Source organism: Cylas formicarius, unplaced genomic scaffold (assembly GCF_029955315.1).
Source record: "Cylas formicarius isolate icCylForm1 unplaced genomic scaffold, icCylForm1.1 PGA_scaffold_4__25_contigs__length_36172078, whole genome shotgun sequence".
Lineage (NCBI taxonomy): Eukaryota > Metazoa > Arthropoda > Insecta > Coleoptera > Brentidae > Cylas > Cylas formicarius.
Window position 1 is genome coordinate 34,312,128 of NW_026844334.1, and position 24,921 is coordinate 34,337,048.

At 31.9% G+C, this 24,921-nt stretch overlaps 1 protein-coding gene across 6 annotated transcripts in view; it reads right to left on the reverse strand.

Annotated features, from left to right (window-relative positions):
• Window positions 1-24,921, reverse strand: part of LOC132701389 (uncharacterized) — a 52,004-nt gene that overhangs the window by 6,098 nt on the left and 20,985 nt on the right. The window contains exons 1-3 of one of the 6 annotated variants that reach the window (XM_060669259.1): window positions 23,241-23,397; window positions 16,960-17,129; window positions 3,632-3,920 (exon numbers count right to left, since the gene is read on the reverse strand). In XM_060669259.1, coding sequence (XP_060525242.1) covers window positions 3,632-3,866 — 235 coding nt within the window. In that variant the 5' untranslated portion in view covers window positions 3,867-3,920; window positions 16,960-17,129; window positions 23,241-23,397. Of the gene's footprint in view, window positions 1-3,631; window positions 3,934-16,651; window positions 16,926-16,959; window positions 17,130-23,240; window positions 23,428-24,921 lie in introns of those variants that run through there. The other 5 variants (XM_060669260.1, XM_060669257.1, XM_060669258.1 and 2 more) reach the window with 5 other exon arrangements.

The following is a 24,921-nucleotide window of genomic DNA, read 5'->3' on the forward strand; positions in this document are numbered from 1 at the left end:
AGTGTCATCATATATATATATATATATATATATATATATATATATATATATATATATATATATATATATATATATATATATATATATATATATATATATATATATATATATATATATATATATATATATATATATATATATATATATATATATATATATATATATATATATATATATATATATGTATATAAATATATATATATATATATATATATATATATATATATATATATATATATATATATATATATATATATATAGGGATTTACATTTTTTGTTGATTTTTGGTTTTTCTAAATTAAAGCGTATTGTTAAAAACAAAATATTTTTTATAATAAACGTTTTTTAGCAAAAATAGTATAATAGAAACATATAAATAGCCATACTATTGCACGTTATTTCATTGTGTATTTCATGTATTTTATTGTGTAAGTGTGTAAGTGTAATTTCTGTATTATTGACATCTTTTGCGGTTGACACAAATTTCTGTTTATAGTGCGAAAAACAATTATTGCTTACTGTATAATTGTAATTATATAATTAATAAATATATATTAAATAAGATTAGTCATCAGAAGAATCCTATCATCCAAGGATATAATTAATGGTTTAAAACATTCTCTTCAATTATTCTCTAGTATTAATTCACACTGAGTTTTAATTACATCCTACATGGGCAGTGCTAGTAGAATAAAAACTATTTTTATGTCAGAATCACTACCCTTAAATATTACTGCTTATAGCACAAAAGATTCGAATATAGCACAATAGACAATTAATTTTTAAATTTAATTTTGTCCATACCGTTTATATATGAGGTTCCTTTCTAGAATTCATTTATGTACCTCTACCACAAATTAATTCCACGAATGGTCATGTCATCCGCAAAGTTTGCAACCAAGAAATTATCAATACCAATTAATAGGTCGTTCAAATAAAAAATGAATATAATTGGTCCCAATATACTACTCTGCGGTATTCCTAACCTCTTCTCTAAAATTTCATTGCTTTGTTCAATGTCTTGCTACTTTCTATTGGAAATGTATGATTATTTCTATCTCTAATACCACACCTCTATATTTTATAAAAAATTACTTTAGTAATTTGAAAAAAGAATAGTGCTAGTTGATCTAATTTTCAAATACGTATGTTGAGAGTTATACGAAACACACCATCATTTCAAGCAAGCTTAGAGCCCAGGTTTTCTTTTTTTATGCGATACCATGACTTCCTCCTGTGCATTTATACATTAATTTTGATATTGTTCATTTTCATATTTTCTGCAAGTCGACACCTTGGAAATTTTAAAATCATTTACGCTTTGCCATTAGTAGTGTTACAGCCATTATTTGTTATATTTAAACTGTGGGTTGAAGTTGAAGTTCGACGGCGGAATGGAGGAGAGAAACATAACAAGAGGAAAGTGTCATTTGAATATATACTGCAAGACAATCGGTTTACGAGTATATGAAGGCAAAATTTAGATACCTATATTTTTATCTTTATTTATTTTTAGATATTTTCATCTTTATTAATCTATATTTATTATCGCACAATTGCACGTATTACTTGTAGGTACTTGCATTTTCAAGAACTGTTTGAAAACACATCAGTAAACGTTTACTGTAATATTCCCGAGACTTTAACATTGAAAAGAAAATCCCCTAATAATTTATATTTTTTATCGTAAAATTAGGTTGCAGGTCTTCGAAGGTCATTCTTGTGTCGATTCCTTGATAATGATTTACTAGAAAACAAGGAAGAAAGTGTTTACTAACTGCGATGCAGAGTGAAGAGAAGACCCTGCGATTGATGACATTGAGACAAAAATATTCAACTGAAATTCATCAATTTCACGTAGAAAAACGAAACATATGACACTACAAAGACAAGGTGGTCAAATTTCTCATCGAACTGCATTCTGAATGTACCTGCATCTAATTGCCATCCGGACATGAAAACTAAACTTTTTGAAAATTTGGTTAAAAAATCTCTTCTTCGGAATATCGCATTTGGCAGCGTAGGGGAGAGTGGGACAAGGCGGCCCCCCTCAAAAATTAACTAATTTTTTGGTTTTTTCTTCTAATAGTTATAAATTCTGGTTATTTGTATATTTGTACATTATAACCGAATCATAATTTATTGGAAGTGTTTTTTTTTGGATAATTCTACGGATTTAGCCTAAGCCAGAGCTGTCGAAAATATTATAAAAACCAATAACAAATTTTTTAATCTATGGAAAAATAGTTACTAATCAGTAACGTTTTTTTTTTAATTAAATACTTTTTAATAAATAATTATAATTATTATATATAACATTATAAATAGTGGAGAGTTGGGCACGACGGCCACCCTGAGGCACAACGGACTTCTTCTAAATAAAATAAATTAACTTAATGGTTCAAAGCCATAAAAAATAATAAAAAGCTTAAGTGGGCCGCCTTGCCCCACCCTTCCCTAATAGTTTATTATAATGCTGGTTATCGCCGCACTTTAGCTAAAAAAGCACCAATATCGACAGCAAAAATTGGTATTGCAACAGTTCCTTAGTCAGCATTACCTTATCACCGCGATTAGAATCTTATAGAAATGATAGGAGCCGAATTTTTAAAACAAAATTAGACGCAATAACATAAACCCAAAAATGCACTTAAAGTAGAAAATAATTATAAAAAAATTTGAGACAACGTATAAGCATTAATTATCATCTCCTTGGATGATAGTGATGTAAATAATTGAAACTATATAACTACTATATATAACTACCATTATACAGTAAGCAATATAACAGAGTGTTTTCATATATTTTGGGTTTCAATTGCCTTATTACTACCCCGTACCGAATTGATTTACTGGCCCAAAAATGCCCACGAGAAGATAAAAACGTTAATACCATTATTACAATCATGACCATTTATCAGGTAGCGAACTAATTTTTTACGAAATATACCCGATCACTTGTAATTGTTGAGAAGCCATCAAAACTGTTCAGATACGTACAATTGATTGATTTTCAATGTCCTAGAAATACTTGCTTCGCAATATAAGTTTCTACAACCATTTACTGCTAAGTTATCGATTTCAGAAGAAAAACGAGTCCATACTTTTTTATTTCATTGGACTGCAAATTTGTAATAAAAAAAATTACATTAATATATGGTATCATAATTATTGTCATTACGTCATTGGCATCAGATTATGATACACTAAGCTTTAAGACAGCATGTTTCTACTGATCGAGAGTTTTAACCTGTTCTCAATTGAGTGGGTAAGTAAAAATATTTCTTTATATTCAAAACAATATTCAAGAAATACATGTTCCTGTATAATTAAAATGAAGCGTATCTTCCTCTTACTAGTGTTTTTCAACTGATAGCTCCTAATACCTGTTATAAGTTCCTTTCAAAATGGATAATTTTTTGAGAAATTTTTCCACACTACTAACCTACTGACTTTACCGACCCTGTAGAGAATTGAATTAGCACTACTACCAATTCTATATGACCAATTTAGTCGTACATTTCTGTGATACTACTTTCGAGATACAGTTTTTAGAGAGTGAATTTAAATCCCTACACAATAAAATATGGATTATTTTGACGTTACAGAAAATAGGCTACTGCCAACTTACCCAGCACTTTAATATTCTCTAGCAGTAGAACCACATCGTCATCAGTTTCATCAAGTTCCGGATCCAAACTTAAGCGGCTACCAAAGTCTTGTGGAATAAAATCCAAGCCTTCCAACACGCCTTTATCCTTTAGATACTTATCGAATAATGGTGCAATTGTAGTGTAAAACCTTATTTCGTTGCGGAAAGAAATCCTACTGTTGAACATTTTCTGAACGTATTCATCTTGGGGCATTAACTTCGCTACTGTGCTTACGCTTCTTTCCTCTTTTGTTTCTTCATTAAATACCTTTAAAATAACACTGAAAATGATATATAATTATTTATTATTTAAACCGTGAATTGATGTGAATTAAAATATATACAGGGTGTACCATTATAAATGTCCACCCACTAACTTTTTTCTTTCAGATTATAAAAAAAGTTTAACGTAAAAGTTGTAGGGTACAACTGAAAGTTTTTGTTTCCATGTTATAGTCACATATACAGGGTGATAACAAAAAGTAATATAAAAACATATTTTTTCTTAGATTCTTTATTAGACTCTCTTAATATACAAAAAATAAATCTCGTCCAAATACAAAGAAAATGTATACGATTCAATGAAATCTACAATAAATAGGTATAAAAATCTGTTTTATTACAAAACAAATAAAAAAAATTAACAAGAAAAAATTGGAAGATATCGATCACAACACTATTAAAAATCAGAATAAAAACAATGGTCTATAAAAATGGGTTTATTTTGACTTTAAAATTTGTTAACAGCAAATTTGAGACCTGATTTGGAATTAGGTTATATAAGCTCAGGTCAACAGAATATTTCACGCTTTTAATGTATTTAAACTTCATAGTTCAAAATAAATTTCAGGAGGAAGTGGGATATATATGATTACCTGTGTGTGTGTGTGTGTGTGTGTGTGTGTGTGTGTGTGTGTGTGTGTTTGTGTTTTTTTTTTTGTAAAGAGGTACGAAAAAAAATCTTCAAAAGACACCGTCATCGTAAACTTAGGGGGAGGACTGGATTGGAACCGCGTTAGTATTACATCAATCCAGTCCGTGTTGCGCCCCAACTGAAACTTTATCTTTCAGAAGGCGCTGTGCGTAGGTTGCAACAGCCGACCAGTTTCCCTCCTGTTTGATTATAGACGTCACCAGACTTGAGGGGGAGAGCCTGGCACCTATGATCTCTTCGGTGCTACTTCTATAGTCCTTCCACCGAGCACACTCGAAGAACGTGTGTTCGGCGTCGTCAATTGTTCGTTATCAGACGCTCCGTCCATCTGCCCGTCTCCCCCGTCGTCCATCGGTCCTGCCACTCTTGCTGAGTTTCCGCTTTTATCCTTGTTTTTACCTCCTTGAAGTTGTCGCATTTACTTTTAGCGTCATAGAGCTTGGCTCTCTCAAACGCTAATAGGTCGATAGGCGTTGCTCCCGCAATGACCAGTATTGCCGCTTCCGAGACGGTGCGGTATGCACAGGCAACCCTAAGAGCGCCTCTTTGTTGCACTGCTGCTATTTTGCGCCTGTATGTTTTCTGCTTTAGGATGTCCGCCCATATCTCTGCTCCGTAGAGCAGTACTGAGTGAACTACTTCGCGAAGGACTTGTCTTTTTTTGCTTCGTGGTCCCATCGTGTTGGCCATGATCCTTAATAAGCTGGATACCGTCTTGCTAGCTCTCTGGCATGCACTATCAAGGTGTTCACGGTAAGATAGTTTTTCGTCTATCATTACCCCTAGGTAGCGTAAAGCTCTCGTTGACGTCAAAGTTGTACCTCCCATGTTTACGGTGAATGGTTTAGGGAACCATTTTTGTCAAGTCAGTACAACCATCTCTGTTTTCTGCTTGGCAAGTGTCAGGTGGTGTTTCTCAAGCCAGGCTTCGATGGTGTCAGTGGTCTCCCGAACTAATAGTTCTGCTTCTTCGACACTGTCCATTTCTATTGTAGCCGCAACGTCATCCGCAAAGCCCCCAATTCACACACACACACACACACACACACACACACACACATACACAGTGTAAGTGTAAGTGTAATTTTGGCAGACAATGCCAAAATTACACTTAGTAGGCATGCTTCGCCATTATTTTCATTAGTCGTTCCATTGTTTGTTTAATTATTACTATGATAGGTTTGTGTTTGTGTTATCTGTTTCGAAAATGAAAAATTTGAAATATATAAAACAGTTTATTGAGGACTAAAACAGAATTTTTGAAATACTGAATAATATCATAATATGCATGCATTAATGCATAATATGCGTGCATTACGTGGATTATCACATGATACATATGAAAGGATTATATCAGAAAATATAGAAGAGTATATGAATGAATGAAGCTGTCAAAATTATTTGGTAACAAGATGGAGCACCTCCACCCAATGTGGTACGAGTAATCTCAGCAGTAAATATAGATAATGGATCGGAAGACAGATTTTATGGTTCCAGAAATCATCGGTCATAAAAAACAAAATTTGATTTACTAGGCAACAAAACATTAATATTATAAACGAGGGAATTAAGCCTGAAATAAATTATATAAATACTAGTCAGCCTAAATGAATTAATCAAGCTATAGAAAACCTAAACTAGCGCTACATATGTGCAGAACTGAATGTTTTATAATCATATTAATAATAATTGTTATTGTTTATATGGTAGATATTAAATATTGAACAATTCAAAAATACTTTTCTCAAAATGGTTTAATAAATACGTCAAAACATATAATCAAACGACGAATGAAAAAAAAAATGGCGACCCGTGGCTTACTAAGTGAAATTTTAGTTTTTGGCGTTTTCTGACTTAAATATCAAAAATGACAATAATGTGTAAAGTATTTTCTAAATCAGCATTTGAAGGGAACATATATAAGAGTACAGTACACAGGGCATTCCATAAGAAAAAAGTCTATTTTCATTTGCATTTTTTTTTTGGATCCTCCTCTATATGTAATCATAACAGAAATAATTTAGTAATTAAGAATGTTTCTTTCGTTATTTTATAACTAGTTTTTCTTCGGCTTTGAGCAGGTCTATAGAATTCAAAACATCAGATAGCGTAATTCATCAAAATTAGAACATCAAAATCATTGAAAAAAAGCAGATAACAGGTATAAAAATGCATCAGCAAAGAAGGTCTTCGTCATTTTAGAAACACAGAAAGCCAGACTCCCTAACAATTAATCAATTATTTACTGTTCTTCTCAAATTGGAAATATTATTGCATACGCACCATTATTGCGTATGCTCTAATGGACGGAAACCTGTCATTTGGAGCATTTTTTAAAAACATTGTGATTTTTGATTTTTAAAATCTTTGATATTGAACAAATCGCCTCCCAAATTTTCCAATTAAAATTCAAATTTTCTGACTTTACCATGTAATATACAAGTTGTCCCAGCGAGAACAACGAGATTTGGTATTAGAGAAACGGACTGTCCTAGACATTTGGAAAAAAGTTACATTTATTAAGTACATAAGCCCAGAGTAACGCACATTATTTTTGAGTTAATGAAATGGTCCTAATGCGGCCGTAATTGCTATCATGACATTTGAAACAATATTTCTACAAAATTTTATGATATTAATCATAGTTAGTCAACACTGTTTATAAGCTGAGAGAGATTCAATATTTTTTTGCTTTTTTTTCTTTTCCTTAGTTATCAATCATTAAGCCCTGGTTAAAATTTGACATTTACAATTTTAGAATTACATATCAAAATTTCCTCTTAAATTGTTTGCGAAACATTAATTGAAAACCATTTTCAATCGTTGATAGCATAGGACAAATGTTCTTATTTCATTGACTCGCATTTTAGCAGCATTGTCTGGAATTTAATCGATACCACTACTAAGTTTGATTTTTTATTTTATTTTTTGGTTGATATTGCAACTACATCTAATATGACGGTACAATTGTAAGTAAAAAATTGTTATTTTTATTTGCTATATCTATAGTCCACATACACTTAAGACTTGTTATTCTATTTTTTTAGTCTTCATATTGTTTTGTATGGACCTTTTTAGTAAATCGTCAGATGATTTTTTTCATTTTTATATTTACCTTTATAGGTATCATGACACTTTATCCAATCTTAAATCTTTATCTGATACCGGTTTATTCTTTGTGCCACCAAACTTTTTGAGGAAGTTTTAAGCATTACGCTTCAACATTACATTTGTCTATATTATAAGCCTGAAACCCATTTTTGTTCATAAAAGCATTTTTATTTTTTACAGAAAGTTCGTTTATACCTACAAATGATTGTCATCTAGTTTCTGTCTTTTAAAATTGATTTTTTGTGTCATGCGATGTGAGATAAAGCTATCGACCACTTAAAAAATATTAATTTGTAAATATATTATCTATACAAGTAGATAAAAACTTTGCAATTAAGTAAGCTAATGTTAAAAAGCGATACCTTGCGCAAGCCTGATCAGTGCATAGTTTTAGAGTACCTGGAGACTTTAGTCACGAATTTTTTTAGGCACAAGCCGAGCGAATGACTGTTGCAGAAACTTGTTGCGTACTATACTTTTTCTAGGACCGTTCGTTTTTGGATACATTATTACAAAACAATACGAATAGATTCACTGAGTGCCAAGTCAAAGCCGCTAACCAAAGCTGTGATTAAAATACTTTTTTAAAGGATACTACGCATGCCTGATCAGTGCGTAGTTTGGTATTTTAGAGTAGAGAGTAGAAAAAAAGTTTGACACTGTTGAGAAGTCTCTCTTCGCGTAATATCTTTTATTATATTAGAATAGAATCAAAATATTGGTCGTTTAGTAGGCTGGCCGCTAAAAAAGAAATCAGAAAAAATAATTTTAATTACCACTTACTAAAAATAAAATGTACTCCTTTTTACAAATTATTTTAATAGTAGTTGATAATCGTAATTCCAATCATTTGTACTTGCAAGCTTAAATCCTCTGTCAAAACAATGTCAAAGAAAATAATCATAATATTGTCCCTGTGACACAAAATACACAGACAAATTTTGTGCTATTTAATAAGCAGCTCAAATTAGCTCTAATTAAACAAGTGCAAATAAAGGAAATCTAAACGATTTAGATACGTATCGACCAATTAGTCTTTTGTCCAGTTTCTCTAGCTGTTTGATATGGTGATATGGTGATATAAACAAATGTCAATTATTTGCCCACCCACCATGCATATTTGACAACCAATCAAGTGGCCATTTTTGAATTTGCTCATGCTCGAGCCATAGGTTTATTTTTAGATTTGAGTAAGGCGTTTGTTTGCCTAGACCATCAAATTTTGTTTCATAAAATGTAGAGATCTACATTTCCAATAGAAGCAGCCATTTTATTTAGTTGTTTTGGCATGTTTAAAAAAGTATGGTTATGGTCATGTATTCTTTAACTTGCTGCGAAATTAAGCGTCTCATCTGTCTCGTCTGTTATTGAGTGCAGTTCAATTTTCCCCCGTGAAGGAGTCAGCATTAGGATTTTTCCCCTAGGAAGCCAGTATTGGTTGCGCTCTACTATAGAAATTTCTACGCTTGGATCTTTGCCACTGGTCTTAATGAATACAACTTTCTTAAACTTGCGATTTTACAAATGCGGTTCCTGATGGATAACCCGAGCTACGAAACATTTAATGTTGAATTGTTTGGTCGCATTTCGATCTTTAAAAGCGCCATCTTGTTGCCAAATTAAATTTGAATGTTCTATTTCAGGAATAGTATTCCGAATAAGAGACTCAATATTATTTCCTAATAAATCTAAAAATTGCATTGCTGTTCTACCTTGTTTATTTATCTCACATACTCCACATATTCCAGTAATGCATATTTTTTCGATTATGTAATGTAATGTAATGTAATATTAATATCGACTCATGACAAAATTAAAATTAATTAAACATTTTTTTATAATATGCTTTCAGAGCCAGCCAGAAAGCTAAGAAATTTAGTTACTTGCGTTAATATTGCCTGGGAATTAATAAAACTCGTCAATAAATTCCAAAGCCAATGTTCATCTCGTTGGATTGGTCTTTTAATGGGCTATCCGAAAATGTAAAAATACACAGGGTGTCTAATTCACAAAAAATGAAAGAAGTAACATTGCGCGAAACATCGCTACACTGAGTATATTATAAAAATATTTCAATTTTTAATATTGTCTGAAAAAAGTATTATTTTCTAAAATATGTTACGCAGAAAAATGTCTTAAATGTTAATACGCAACGTAATAAAAACCTTTCTAACATAACCTCAATCCCGGGGATATTCGCTAATAATGGTGCATTAGAGACCGATATATAGATATTTATGTCATAAAATATAGCGTGTTCCGTTTTATAAAATGTAACTTCATTTCACCATTGTGTACGTAACTGAATGACAATTCAAATAATGCAAAAAAAATAAATGTCATTTTACTAGAAACAATTTTTGTATTCAAACTTTTTTTTATAACACTTTTAGATTTCGAGATAAGGCTATTAAATAAAAACCACACCTTCATTTAGGTCTTCCACTATGTAATTGCTGAGTTAAAAAGATTTTACATTGGGACAAGCCATAAAGCTCGGCAAAAAATGCAAGGACTGAAACTTCAGACAGCTGGAAAGACAATATTGAAGCTGCCCGGACCAATCCGATAAAGTTCCCCATTAGGGTACTAAAACACTTAATGTTTTGTAAAACAAAATGCAAAACCATTGACCTGACCTAACCTGACTTTCAATCATTCATTCAATCATTAATAAAAGAGTAACGGAAAAACTAGAAGAGAAGATCAAACATATCAGTTCCTCAAGGGCCCGCCCAACCAGCGCTCTCAGAGGCCTATCCCTCTGCCCTCTGATCTAACGAGTACTACAGTCAACTTCTTTCTCTCAGATAACGAGCCTGAGTTAGAGGATGTGGCCGATGATCAAAGCGATTTTTAAAAATCGGATTTCTAAGTTCAGATTTTCTTTTTTTATGGTCATGTATAATTTCCTTTAAAAACTAACTCAATCCACTTCTTTTATAAATAAAAAATATGAAATGCGGAATAAACATGCAGTCATGCCATTAAACATAACTAGATATCGAACTGTATATAAAAAAATAGTTGGAAGCTAGAAAAGCTGGAAAAGCATCTGCTCCCTATTGTTTTAAATTTTGTTTTCTTTCTCCAGAAAATTATCATTTTTGGACTCAGTGGACTTTTCTTTTTGCGGTCATACTTATTATTCGATTTTCAATTTATTTTTATTTTGTCTATTAAATTTACGATTAGTTAATTTGATGTTAACCGACCACTATTCAAAATGCGACTAAAGTTTAAAATAGGTAAAGCGAAAAGTCTATAAATATAAACTGAAATTAGGATAACGTATTTTCAATAAATAAAGTTGTAATACGATCGTTAATAAATGAGTGGTCGTTTTATGAGAATGGTTTTACTATATTACTGAATGAAAATAAACGTTAAAATGCTAGGACTGTAGCAAAACATATTATGTGCCGAGATGAATGCGTCTTCTAGAAAAGCAGAGAAAAAGAAATTTCGAAGCGAAGCGCGTTATTATGAAAATAGTCAAAATTGTGGAAGTTTCAATGTGAAGTAAAATTATAAATATAATTTAAAAATTGGTTATTGGATTTAAAAAAAACATAGTATATATATTTTCAAAAGACGATGTTGATGCCAAGTCCCTATATTTAAATGAAATACCATTTTTTAAGTTGTAGTGGTTTCAAGAAAAAAAAAGAGTAGTGGCAACAGTGCGGGAAAGTCGGCGCTTTTGTGAGAACGAGGAGACGGCCAGCGGCTGCCGATAAGTGAGTTCTGCGTCGAATAGTTTCTAATTTTTAAATTAATTTTATTAGTGTGGAAATGCTGTTATCTTCTCCCTTGTTTTGGCGAATCCCGATCCCTGATACGGTTCAAAGAATAGAAAATCGAAATGTAATTTTTAAATCAACAGCTAAGTAGCTGGCACCAGTAAAGTTCTTAAATTGTCCCAAATATATTTCTATCAGTACAAAAAAATGAATATGTCGCATCTAAATGAAAACCTTGGCAACTATCTCAAAGACAAGGTTTTACTGACAGCAGCGCGATAAAGCTCACCAGTGTTACTTATACCTTTCCAATGTTTTATATTACGCAACCAGGAAATCTACTTACGTCCGATACCTTTCCTTTGAGTATTGAGTATTTTAGTTATTTCAGAAAGCTCTCTTTCTATGCCAGCTTTTTTAAGAACCTCCTCATTGCGAACAGGATCCACCCATGAAATACAGAGCATTCTCTTTAGTGACCACATTTCGAATGCCTCTATCCTATTGTTTGACGATGTTTTTAAGGTCCAGGTTTCCATGCCATAAAGTAATATCGACCATACATAATACTGCACTATTCTATAACGGATCTTAAACGAAATAGACTAATTACAAAGGAAGGGTTTGAACTTAACTTGGCTGTTGGATTCGGCATTTAATTTCTTGTTGTGGATCCAATGCATGGTTTATAGCAATGCCAAGATATTTAAAAGATTTAACCTGCTTCATGGATTCGTTATTAATATAAATAGTTGACTTCTTTGCTGGCTGATTATTAATGATCATATGTTTAGTTAGTTAGTCGAGATGTTTATATTCAAGTCCCTGCTTTTTCCAACAACGTCTATTTTATTCAGCATCATTTGTAAATCTTCGCTGTTATCAGCAAATATGACAGTGTCATCGGCATAGTGCAGGTTACTAATTAGAATGCCATTTACTTTAATTGCACAGTCAATTTCATCCAAAGTATCGGTGAATATGCTTTCCGCATACCACAATATGGGTGATAGGATGCATCCTTGGCGAGCGACCTTGAGTCTTTCAAACTCCTTTGTAACAGATTCCCCTTCCAGTGTGATCCAAGCTGTTTGACTCCAATACAGATTTTGTATTATCCGAATATCTTTATCATCAATCAATATCATCATTATGGAGCAATATCTAGAGAACATCACGTGTGATATTGTCGAATGCCTTTTTATAATCGACAAATAGTAGGTGCACACCCTTACGTTGATCAAGACAAGTGAGTAGGGTCAAGGTGGCAACAATCGTTAGGGCGTGCACAATGGCTCACACGCTATTCCTGCGAAAGGGACAGAGATATCTACTTTCTCTCTCACTCGTTACTTCTATTCGGCAACGGAACTCGTTCGAACTATTTGGTGTGCGTCGTTGGCCAGGCTGATTTGTGCTGATCATTGTTTTTGGTTCTTGGTTGCAAAAATACGAATTAGAAGGTAAGACTTGAACCTTTCTATCATGTATTTTCATATCTATAACTTAGTGCTGGTATACGTGCCTTAAAATGTACTTAATTAGGCTTATTTTCCTGCAGAAACTTTTGATTAGTATGTTTAATTTACGGCTGGGTACAATTTTTAAATATTAATGGCGTCCTAGTACACAATGGCTCAGTCTTCGTAAGTACACAATGGATCATGATCCATTGTGTACCCAATAGAATGAGAGTTGGTCGTAAATTAATTTTTAAGTTTTAGATGTTTTTTTTTCAAGCAGTGTTTGTTTCCAGAATGCCACGTCCAGAAAGGCCGCGAACAAGAGGTAACACTACCGCAGCTAGTATGAAGGCAGCTTTATTAAGAATTGAAATGGGTGATAGCCTCCGCAAAGTGTCTGGAACAACTGTAATTCCGTTTACAACATTAAGACGGTATTATTTTAAGTCAAAAGCACAGGGCACATAAATAAATAAATAAATTTCGAGTTCCCAATATGCCTGACATATCTTTCGTGAAAGAAGATGACGTCAAATTGATATTACCAAAGCCAATTTGTAGGGGCAGTACCTCAAGACAGCAGTCTTTCTATAGTTTCCCATTAGATTTATCTGCCCTCAACGTTAATTAAGTCATTTTTTAATTCTGTTTGTTTGTTTATTACTATGATCTCTAATATCAGAAGTTATATTTATGTCGATAGTTATTGCGCCTAGATGTAAGAAATCAACAATATTTTCAATTTTAATTTAAGTTTCGTTGTGTTCTTTTTTTCTAGTCCTTAGGTCAGATAGTTTAGTTACTGGTTATGACCTAGAGAATCAAGAAGGTGTCATTTATGTTTTGTTCAAGTTTAGTCGTTACCAAAGTGATATGTGTTTAGTTATTACTAAAAGAGTGAGTTATCATTTACCTATTCGTACTTGACTTATTAGTACCTAGTCTCAAAATATAGTTGCTAATTATAATCTAGCGAATAAGGGATTTGTCAACCAATTACTTATATACCTGAATTTGTTTTATTTTTATAAACATAAATAAAAAATTATATCCATTTTAGTATGTCCATTCTTTAATACTTATAAAAATAATTATCCATTATGTACTCCAGTGATCCATTGTTTACTTAGGGGTGAGCCATTGTACCCTAACCTTAGTACACAATGGATCATTTGCAAACTTAAAAAAAATGGTCGTCATGATGCAACCAACCTATTATGTCAAAAAGTAATCGTGGGTAATTAAAGTAGTGGAGCCATAGTTTGTTGAAAATAAAATGAAAAGTTATAACTTTCATAACTTTTTTGCTACAGCGTGTCAAACAAAAGTTGATCCATTGTTGCCACCTTGACCCTACAGAATGCTGCGTCTCTTTTACCAAGGCCACTTTTAAACCCGAACTGCGTTTCCCACTCAAATCTTCCAACTTTTTGAATATTCTGGTGTGAATTGGCAGTTTCAAAAGATAACTCATTAAAGCAATTAAGAGGTGGTCTTGACATTTTATCATTGGAAGTCTTCGGGACCATTATAAATGTTGACTGACTATTGACTGAAGGAATGCGACCTGTGTCATAAATACGATTAAATAACTTCACCAAGATGTTCACATTTTTATCATCTAATGACTTTAAGGCCTCGATGTTAATGTCATCTGTGCCCTGCGCTTTATGCATTTTTGCAGTTTTAAGTGCATAAACGACCTCATCTTTCAATATGAGGTGAGGTGAGCCAGATAGTCCCTCGGTTAAGAGCTTACAAGTTGGTTCGGGTATCCAATTTTTTTTTGAAAAGATTGAAGACGTAATTCTTCCATATTCTCGACGTGTGATATTTCTTTGACTTTATTATATAAGTCAAACGAGTCCCCTTTGTTCTGGAAAGCTTCAACAGCATCGCAGCGTTTTTCCATCGACTGTACTTTTGCTCTTCTAACCTTAACCCGGATCTCTAGTTGAATTTGGGTATACATTGGTTGATGCTTCCGGACTTCCATCAAATCCAAAATCTCGCTAGTCATTCACTCCTGCCTCTTATGCTTTCGGATCTTTGGTGCAATATCTTTGATTACGTCTACAATTGTTGATTTAATACCATGTACAATATAGTTAATAATATTTGCATTCCCACTCAGGGTGAGAGTGACTTTTTAGTAATTTTTAACGCCAATGTCTACATATTTATAGAACTATTGCACCTCATCATCAGATTTATTAGATGTGGGTTCGAAAATCTGCTTAAAATCCACGTTCAGTGGTTTTCCGGCCATTTTGATGATCATTACGCTTTCCGAAATTGAAATGAAACCCAGAGAATTTATTAGTTAGGAGACAAAACTAGAACTCAAGAACTCATCTGTTTAATACAGAATATCCAAAAAGATCCATTACAACATCGACAGTGAGTAAGATCGTGAGAAAATTCCTAGAAAATTAAGGATAATCCCATGCATTTTCTGAATTAGCTTCAAAAAAATGAAGATTTGCGCATGTTAAAAGAAAAAGTAGAAGGTTGCATTACTACAGGAGCTAAACGAAGATGATCCCGACTGCTAACTACAGTTTTGTGAAGTTATGATGGAAACGTGCAACTTAAAGGTATTCTAGGTATTGGTGTCCAAATAGTCCCAATGCATGAGATAAAATCATAAACATCCGCAACAAATAAATGTCTGGGATTTTCAATTACAAAATTATTGGACTTTTCTTCGTTCAAAATCTTATTGGAGCCCGATACTCAGATTGTGCTCCCATTTTGCTCGACAAGTGCACGAATATTAAAACGCGGTATTTCCCGGAGAGTCGATTGGTGGAAGGGAATGATTAGAATAGGGTTCAAGATCTCCAGATATTTCTCCACTGAATTTGTTCCTCTGGGGATATTTAAAATCAAAAGTTTATAAGAAGAAGAACAAAATATAAATGATTTAAAATTTTGAATTAGTTATGAAATAAAGCAAATTAATGAAAATATTCTCAGTACTGTTTTGACAGGGTTTTAAAACGGATTTGCACATTGTCAAGAAGTTAATGGTGGGCATTTTTAACAAGTAATAAAATAATTTCTTTCACATAAAATTTCTCTCTATTTTACTCACTGTGGATATTGTAATGGGTCTATTTGGCGTTCAACAAAATACAAACGTCTTGTCTCCATTTCGAATAAAAATTATAATTTCAATTCTCTGGGTTTCATTAAGCTGCTCCAAATTCACTTTCTTTACTGACAGAAATGTGACTGTAACAATTTAAGAACTTCAGTGGTACTAGCCACTTATCTGTTCACGATACAGTTTTAATCGCGAATAATGCAAACGATCTGCAAAAACTACTGAAACAGGCCTCTCTAGTTTTCATTTAGATGCTCCAAATTCACTTTCTTTACTGATAGGAAATGTGATTGTGCCAATTCAAGGACTTCACTCGTTCTACCCGTTTATTTGTTTTTTTTTTCAAAATTAAATTTTATTCTTTTGGTTATAAAAAGCAGCAGATAGGGTGTGCTACAGGCATAGTGACATTTGAAAATGTATATAAAAAAATGGGGTTTCATTTAAAAAATGAATTTTGTATGGACATCTACTTTTTGGTCCACACTGTATATTTTCTATTTACTGCAAAAACTGCGCAAAAAAAATTATGATGGACGTTTCTTGAAATCCATTACCTGATTTTTAAATGAATATGTTACATATTTTAGTCGTTCACTGTATATGCGTTTTTAAAAATAATTAAAATTAAGTATCTACCTTAACATAAGAGAGCCGAAATTTTCACCAGGGGCAGTCAGCCTTTTAACATCGTAACTTTGGACCACTTCTCCACTTTTTAAATGCGGCTTTACCAGCTCCTCCAAATTTTCGATTTTCGTTGTCATTTTTCCGCTATCGAATCAAAACCTGTCGCAAAAACTTTTCCAATGCCATTAACAAATAATATCTATTATCGCGCGGAATCGTGCGCTTTATTTTTGAATGGTAGGAGTAATCGCGTTACGTAAGAGATAATGTTTTTCGTTGTCAGATAAGTGTGCATCCATATCCGTTTAGGTACGTACGCTGTTTTAGACGGAAATCATTGCACTAGTCCCAGTTTTCTTTGTGGTTGTACATTGAGGGAGTACTTTCATATTGCTTGTCCTTTTAAATCGGATTTATATATCTCTGGGATAATTTGTCAGTTCGTTTTCTCATTTTCTAACCCAGGATCCCACAGTTTCATCGGGAACTGCAAAATAGAACTAAATTTAATTAATCGTTGGCTCAACTTTCATTTTTAGTCGAAAGCAGTCTTATTGTGAGGGTATTAGCGACATACTGTTTCATTGTACCCTCCAAATAAAGTCCGTAGGATAAATGAGACAGACGAACATTAGTTTGAAATGAAAAAACAGGATAAGTTTATAATTTTAAGCGGTTTTAAAAAGTTTTGGTTTACAGCTGACAGCTTTGAGACTACGATAAAGTTAACCCGGGAGGTCCAACTTTTGACACATATTTGGTAGGGTCACACTGACACCATTTTATTTCCAAAATTGACCACAAAATGGTCTTTACTTACTTAAAGAAAATTATTTTCTCATAACTTCTACAAAAAATTATATTCTATAATACCTAAAAATGAATACAAAAAAAAAATAAAATTTGGGGATAGCCCATAACAAAGTTTCTATTGAAGAAGCAAAACAGGAAAAAAAATTAAGTAATCTAAAAATCAAATTGTAAAAATAAAAAATGCTTATTTCTTTCTTAAGAACTACAACACTTTTTTACACACCATTTTTACAAATTGCTAATTCGCAAAGCCGGCAATTTGCAATTAACGCATTATATCTTAGTTTTTCTGTGCGCTGAGCGGAGACATTTTAATCACATAAAACTCTTCTCCATCCCATTATTGCCAAGCTCTTGAGGATTTTTTTTTTCAAAATAAAAGCTATATTTTATCTGACATGTCCTGAAATTTAAGCAATACTTAGTATTTTTTCCATGTGATTCGTCAACAAGCTTTAGTGCCAAACACTGATTCAGTTTTATTGTAGAAACTAGATTTTTAAGGTTTGGAATCCATTGAACAATCTATATTCGGAAAGATTGTTTCATCAGTCGGTCTCCAATAACCGTAGGGGCATTAATCGTGATTAATAGAAACAATCTAAAGGAACTATTGAATAAGTTCAACAAAACAAGCACAAGATTAGACTTGAAAATTAATATAAATATAAAAAATAATATAAGCGTATGAGTAGGACTGATATTCCACGGACCTGAATACGAGTAACTCACGAGAATATTGAACATGTGACGTAATTTAAATATCTGGGAAATATGTTAAATCCAATTTAGGATGCAGAACAAGAGATTTGATATAAAATAGGACAGTCAAGAACAACTTCCGTAAATTAAAAAAAATTCTTACAAATAAGATTCCAACTAATATACTGAACCGTCCAATGTTATATTTGGTCAGTTCTTTTGTATGGTGTAGAGAACTGCACATTAAAAGCAAATTCAATAAATAAATTAGAGTTGTGGCTTTGAAATGAAGTTCTTCGAAAAGCACAATTAGAAGATCGCGAACTTTACGAGATCCTAAAGCTTAGAAAAATATCCTACTGAACATATTATGAGAGGAGAAGGAAATAAATTCCAAGGCTTTATCCTCAGAAAGAAAGAAATTCTCGCGGTTGCGGAATATTTGGCAATGGAATTCAAACTATTCAAGATCTCCAAAATGATGCAATTAACAAAAACATATGGCCTACGCCAACGCAAGTATTTGGATAACACTCTAAGAAGGAGAAGAAGGCTAAAATTAAATGAGGATAAAACTCACTCGTTAATGTTTTTAACAAATATAAATGTTAGTTAGTTAGGTTAGTTAAATGTTATTGGATGTGGTCCTAGATGATGGGCTCTCTTGGAATTATCGCATCGGAGAAATACAATTTCACAACTTAAATAAAAACCCCGGACGATCACCCTATAAGTTGGGAACTGCAAAAATAATAGCTAACCATTGGTGTTTAATTCAAATAAATGACTTAATCCAGAATATTAGAAATTTAAAAATCCTAAAGTACACAGTCATTCTAAACAAATGAATTCAATCGACAATAGACGAAAAAGTGGTAAAATAAGTAAAAACTCTAACAAATTATTATATAATACTTAATCTAATGTTTCAGCAAATATACGTACATTAAAATAAAGAACTACACAGACTGAAGAATTAATTAAAATCGTAACCAGATACGAAACAATTTTTAACACTGTATGACTAACTCAAATATTGACGAAGTATCAATTAATTTACGATATCTTAGAACAAACTCCGTACGTCAATTATAAATCCAGATAATTTAGTTGAAGAAGTTGTCATTAGAATTAATTATTATTATTAACAAAAAAGTCCTCATCAAAGAACTAGCTTCAGAAGCAGAGATTAGAGAATTCAATCTTCTCCAGTTGGAGACCAGTAATATAAATATGTATTTGGATTATTTTTGCTTATTTAATTATAATAGCTATATGTACTTTAATGCTTTTTGATTTTGTAGTAAAAAGATATTATCAAAAGCTAATTAACCAGAATGGCCAAGATATTGTCATATATAAAAAAATAGAATAAAAAACACACGCTATGGTATATTTTTTTATCTAGGAATGGAGGAGTCATGTGATTCCACTAAGTGCGACTAATTGTAATAAAACACAAATATATTAATTCTTCTTTTTTTAAAACCAGGTTTTCGTTTGTGAAGAAGGTAATTTTGGCCCTATAAATAAATAAATTTGTTTACGCGGACTTGTTTAGATTTGCTCTTGCTTCGGTTAACGGATTGTAAATATAAACAATATTAAATTTCACAGAAATTTTTTTATGCAACGCAAGGTATGTCGGTTGTTTGAAGTTATTTGATTTAATAACATTTTACTAAATTAGAATTCATCATTAAACTTTAAAACATTAAACTCGGAAAATGAAAATGGCGCATTTCGGCAGGAAAATAATAATAACGTTTTCTTCAAAGAAACTTCTACGAGCTACTATAATAAAATGTAAAAATCTTCTGCATTGCTCCTAGGTCCACAAGTTTAAATTATAAATAACTGACGCAGTTGGAATCCGGAAGATTTGTAAATAGTAATAATAATTGGTTATGGATCGTAAAAATTAAAATCAAGAAGATAAAATAGAAATACTTATTTAAAATCATATTAAGCGAAAAGGACTAGAAAACAATTTAGAATGCATATAAATTGTTAATTGTTTTTCTTCCTTATCTCTTCTGTTCTCTCTCTATCATTCCGAACTTATTTCACTTTGTCTCTTACATGTCAATTGTGAGTTTAAAGTCATTTTTGGTCAATGGTTATGCTCCATTCGTTGTATATGTCCGTACAACTTTAGTCTGCGTCTCTTCTTTCTTCTTCATTTTTCATTTTATTTCGTTGTTTTTTATTTTTATTAACTCGTACCATAAAGCGCTAGGAGCGTGTAGTGTGCACGTACGGAAAGAAGAAATAAATCATAACTAGATATAACAAATGAGGATTATAAAACTAGACGTAGCATCCCAACGCAAATAAGTAATTTTTGATAGTATGTTTATAGGAGTTAATGTTTAGAACTTTAAAATCAGAGGGTGATTGATTATAAAGCTGATAAACGTTATACGTAAACGATCATTCGAATAATTTAGTGTGGTGTGAATGAGAAGAGATATACCCTCGAAACTGAAGATCCAGCGTGTACATGTTATTCCTAAATTTAATTTTATTAAAAAGACAACAAGGTTTCTGAGTCAATAAAATAGTATGGAAACAAACGACTACCTTTTTCGATCATTAATCATTTGGCCAGTTTGAAAGACATTTTTTTTATTGACGAATGCCGTTAATAAACCCAAGTGTGATGTTTGTACTCTCCCCATAAACACTTCATCATAATTAGTCTTATTTTTTAGAGGAACTGTTAGTAGGAAGCGAAAGGAAACCAATGCCTTTAAATATAAATATAGTTTATAGTTTTCTATACCTAAATTTCTAGATTCAGAGCATGACACATAATTATTATTATGTATTATATTATTATTATGCTATTATTATAATTATTATGAATTTGTAATGGCTCCTAACATTTTTTTGTGTATCCTAGGTCGATTGAAATTTTTCCCTAAATTTTATAAGCAAATTAAGTTTTCTAGAAAAACAAATGTATTATTTTTATACCTACGTCTGTCTGATCGCAGAGGTCCATGAAAGCAACTCAAAACTGTTTACGATATTTGTTAATTTTAGTCAACAAGTTAGAATTGCATAATATTTTCATTTACTTCTAGAACTATACATAGAGTTGATAATTTAGTGACGTGTACTCTGTCCGACAGAAGTAGGCAATTATTGGTTTAGCTATTATCGTAATAGTAATGGTACAAAATTACACCTTAGGTGTAAATTAGATTTAATTTTAACTGCAAATTTTCAATATTTAAGAATAATACTTAACTTATTAATAATAACTGTACGGCGTGTCCCATTTGTGATAGCTTTAATACGTATCTTCCTCTATTAACAAAACTGGTTGCAGTTGTCGTGAACTGAGCTTGTTTTTTTTTTCTCAATTAAAAGGTGCTACAAACATAAATTTTATAGCAATCTTTCATTTGTAGATTTGAAGAGGTGGACCAGTTTTTCTTTGAAATTTGGTTTACGCTACTCCAATGGAAACAGCAGAAAAATTGAAAAATAAAATTATAAATGCTTGCGAAGATTGCTGCAAATGCGTATATAGCTAAAACGTATATAGGAAGAGGAGTACAGAGAATGAATCTTACCATCCAAGTAAATCATTTGCAACCTCTCAGTTAAACAGTTTCCGATAAAGTGATTAGGCGTTCTCGTGAAAAAGAAAATAACCCAAAATTAAAAGAGAGTGATCGAGATTGTCGAAGGCAGCTAAAGAGAACCAAGACAATTAATTCGAGACGTTTTGCAAAATATGACCGGTCACTTTTACAAAGCCGTTGAACAACTGTAAGGAAACGTAAGTAAGCATTTAATCTCTTAGGAAACATTACATACTTTATCGGATCAAAGTATCAAATGCACGAGTAAGTAGCGCCCTCTGCAATTTGGTCTAAAATTATTCACGAAAAAGGCTTTCTAATATCGAAAAACCCAATTTTGCCAAATTTTGTGCGAAAAGTTTGATTATTGCAGGAATCATTTAAAAAAAATAAATTTCAACTTTGACACTCTATATCTCGGTTAAAAATCAACTTTTTTGGACTAAAGTAAGAAATATTTTTTCCTAAAGAATCTTCTATTTTGCCTTGGACCATTATTTATTGGACACCCTGTATAGGAAACTCAGGATTATGTTCGGAATATTCTGTTATAGTTTGGCCCACTAATTTCGGGAGACCTGGCTTATAATATTACCAAAAATTTAGATAAATGCTTTATTTATTGAAATATTTATCCGCAATTACATTCAAGCTGAAAACACGCTGAATAAGAATAAGTAAAAAAAACCAAAAGGCGTTTTAAACAATAATCTAACTTTTTCACCTAACTCTGAATGCTTTTTCCAAAAACGGCATTCACCTGCACCCAAGAAAGAAAAATCTATTTCGATTTGTCAAAGTTGAAGGCATCTGAGGTACGAGTGAGTGTTAAACTGTAACACATTCAGTTTTGCTCTGTATCTCAAAGTTCAACAAAAAATAGTGCGTATTGCACTATCTATACCAATAACGTATATGTGAGGAGTGTAAATAAATAAATAAATAAATAGGTGAATTCAAGGGCAAAAAAAAGGCTCACTCCGTTAAATTTTGGAAAAAAATTAAACACGGTAAGAAATATAGATATGATACCAAAAGCTGATGGCTACTAACCGAACGTATTAATATTTTTAATTTAAAATCAAAATAACCGACAAATTAGACATATTTGTGACGGCACAATATAATTAATGTTTAGTATTTTGGAAGCTTGCAATTACCCATTACGTTTTATTTTACGATACGCGTTCATTTGAATTCTCCCTATAGAATTGAAAGATTCGTACAGAAATAACAGACGGAGACTGGTAGCGACACAAGTGATAAAATTTCAAAAATATTTAATTGTAATAGAGTGCTATAAAATTATAGGTTAACTGTTCAAATATCCGCTAGTGAGTTCTCCAAAATTGTGGAAAACTCTAAAATATTATTTAGCCCCTGAAATTTACCTGAAATTGAAATATGTACCGAATTTGAAATGGAAAGTAGTACAATGTCGAACAGGCGAAAGTAGGCATTGACCTTTTGATTACACCTTGTCTTACCTTACAGATGAAGCTGTGTAGACAGTCGAACCAAAGAATTATTACAATCATCACTGTTAGACACCATTACTTTGCCGTTATATTTTGTACATGATATATTTGTGTACGTATCATGCCTGTTAACTCTCTGGAGTCTTAGAACTGGGTCAGAGTTACACACGGAATCGGGTGGAACTGGATCGATTAAATTTCCCAGCCGTAATGCGAACCAAATCAGATAAATATGTTTGAAAATAAACGGGCGTTCTGCGATTCAAAAACCAATGGTTGTTAGTAAACGGTGACAAATTATCAAGCGAAGGCAAAGAATTAGTTGGATATTTTCAGTCGATCCTTGCTGAGAGTAAAAAGCCAAGGTGCTTTTTTTAGAGAACAAAATGTTCACAAGGATTTTTACAAATATTTATAAACAGAGTGACATGTTTCGTTAACACTGTGTTAACGGCAAAGTACACGATGTTTCCTCATAATTCTCCACCGCATTTTGCTTTTTTGTTTGAGGATGGATGTGAAACTTTTATTGTTTTTCTCAACTTTTTGAAATTCATACCAACAAAAAGACAAAATAATAAAAAATTGAATTTTTCGTATAAAGTTGTGTATTTTTGAATAGGGCGCCCCACATATTATGTCACAGAACGAAAGATCTTTTTTCCCTGTTTTGAAAACTAAAGTGTTCGTCGAACATATTTTAAAAAGTTTTAACAATATTTAGCTTCAAAGTTTTTAAAATGTAGAAGTAAATCCAAATCCACATTAGTTATGGGAAAGTGCAAATTAGATATTGTTTTATTGCAAAAAATGCAGTAAAATCATGACAATGAAGATGATACACGTGAAATTAGGAGAATTATTCGGCGGCTCTCAAGAAGTACATTAAGATATATAAAAACATCTGTAAAAAAACAACCGCATATAGTTCCAATCGACGAAAATAAACAATAGACACCTTAACTTTCTTTGAATGCAGGAATAGAAAGAAGGGAAAAGTTAAAATAAATTTCAAAATATTAAAAATAGGTATATGATACACTCAATAAGAGTCGTACGTTTTTGTAAGATCTTTCAGAAAAAATAATAATATATATGGTTGTATCATTTCAAAAATTCTGATTTCTAATATAATCCAAATATATTCGTTTATTTATATTTTGTTTATACCCTGTAGCATCTAATTCAAATTCTGTTGCATATATCTTTATTATGTTGTATTATATATTATATATATTATATAATTTATGTTTATTTGAGTAATAGTACAACACAATAACATACATTTTTATTAAATTGCATTTTTTATGCTCATATAAATTACCCAGATTAATAATATTATATACAGGGTTTCCCGTGAGTGTGCATTAAAACTTTAACGAGAAACAAAGTAGGTATTTTTATAAAACCTGGTAATTGGCACTGACGTACAATTTAAAAATATTTTTGCTTTTGCTCTTCTACTTGAAATCAGTGGCAACATTGAAATTTCGAATAGAATATAGAGTATTTTATATTTTCGAAATTTGACAACATCTTGCCACACTTATCTTCTTAACGGACAGCGGATACGGTATTAAATTTGTACGAGTGCATTCCATGCTGTTTCAAAATTCTGTCGACGGCATTTCTTAAAAAACCTAACTCTTTTTTCTGTGCATGCATAGAGTAAGTTAACAAATTGATGATA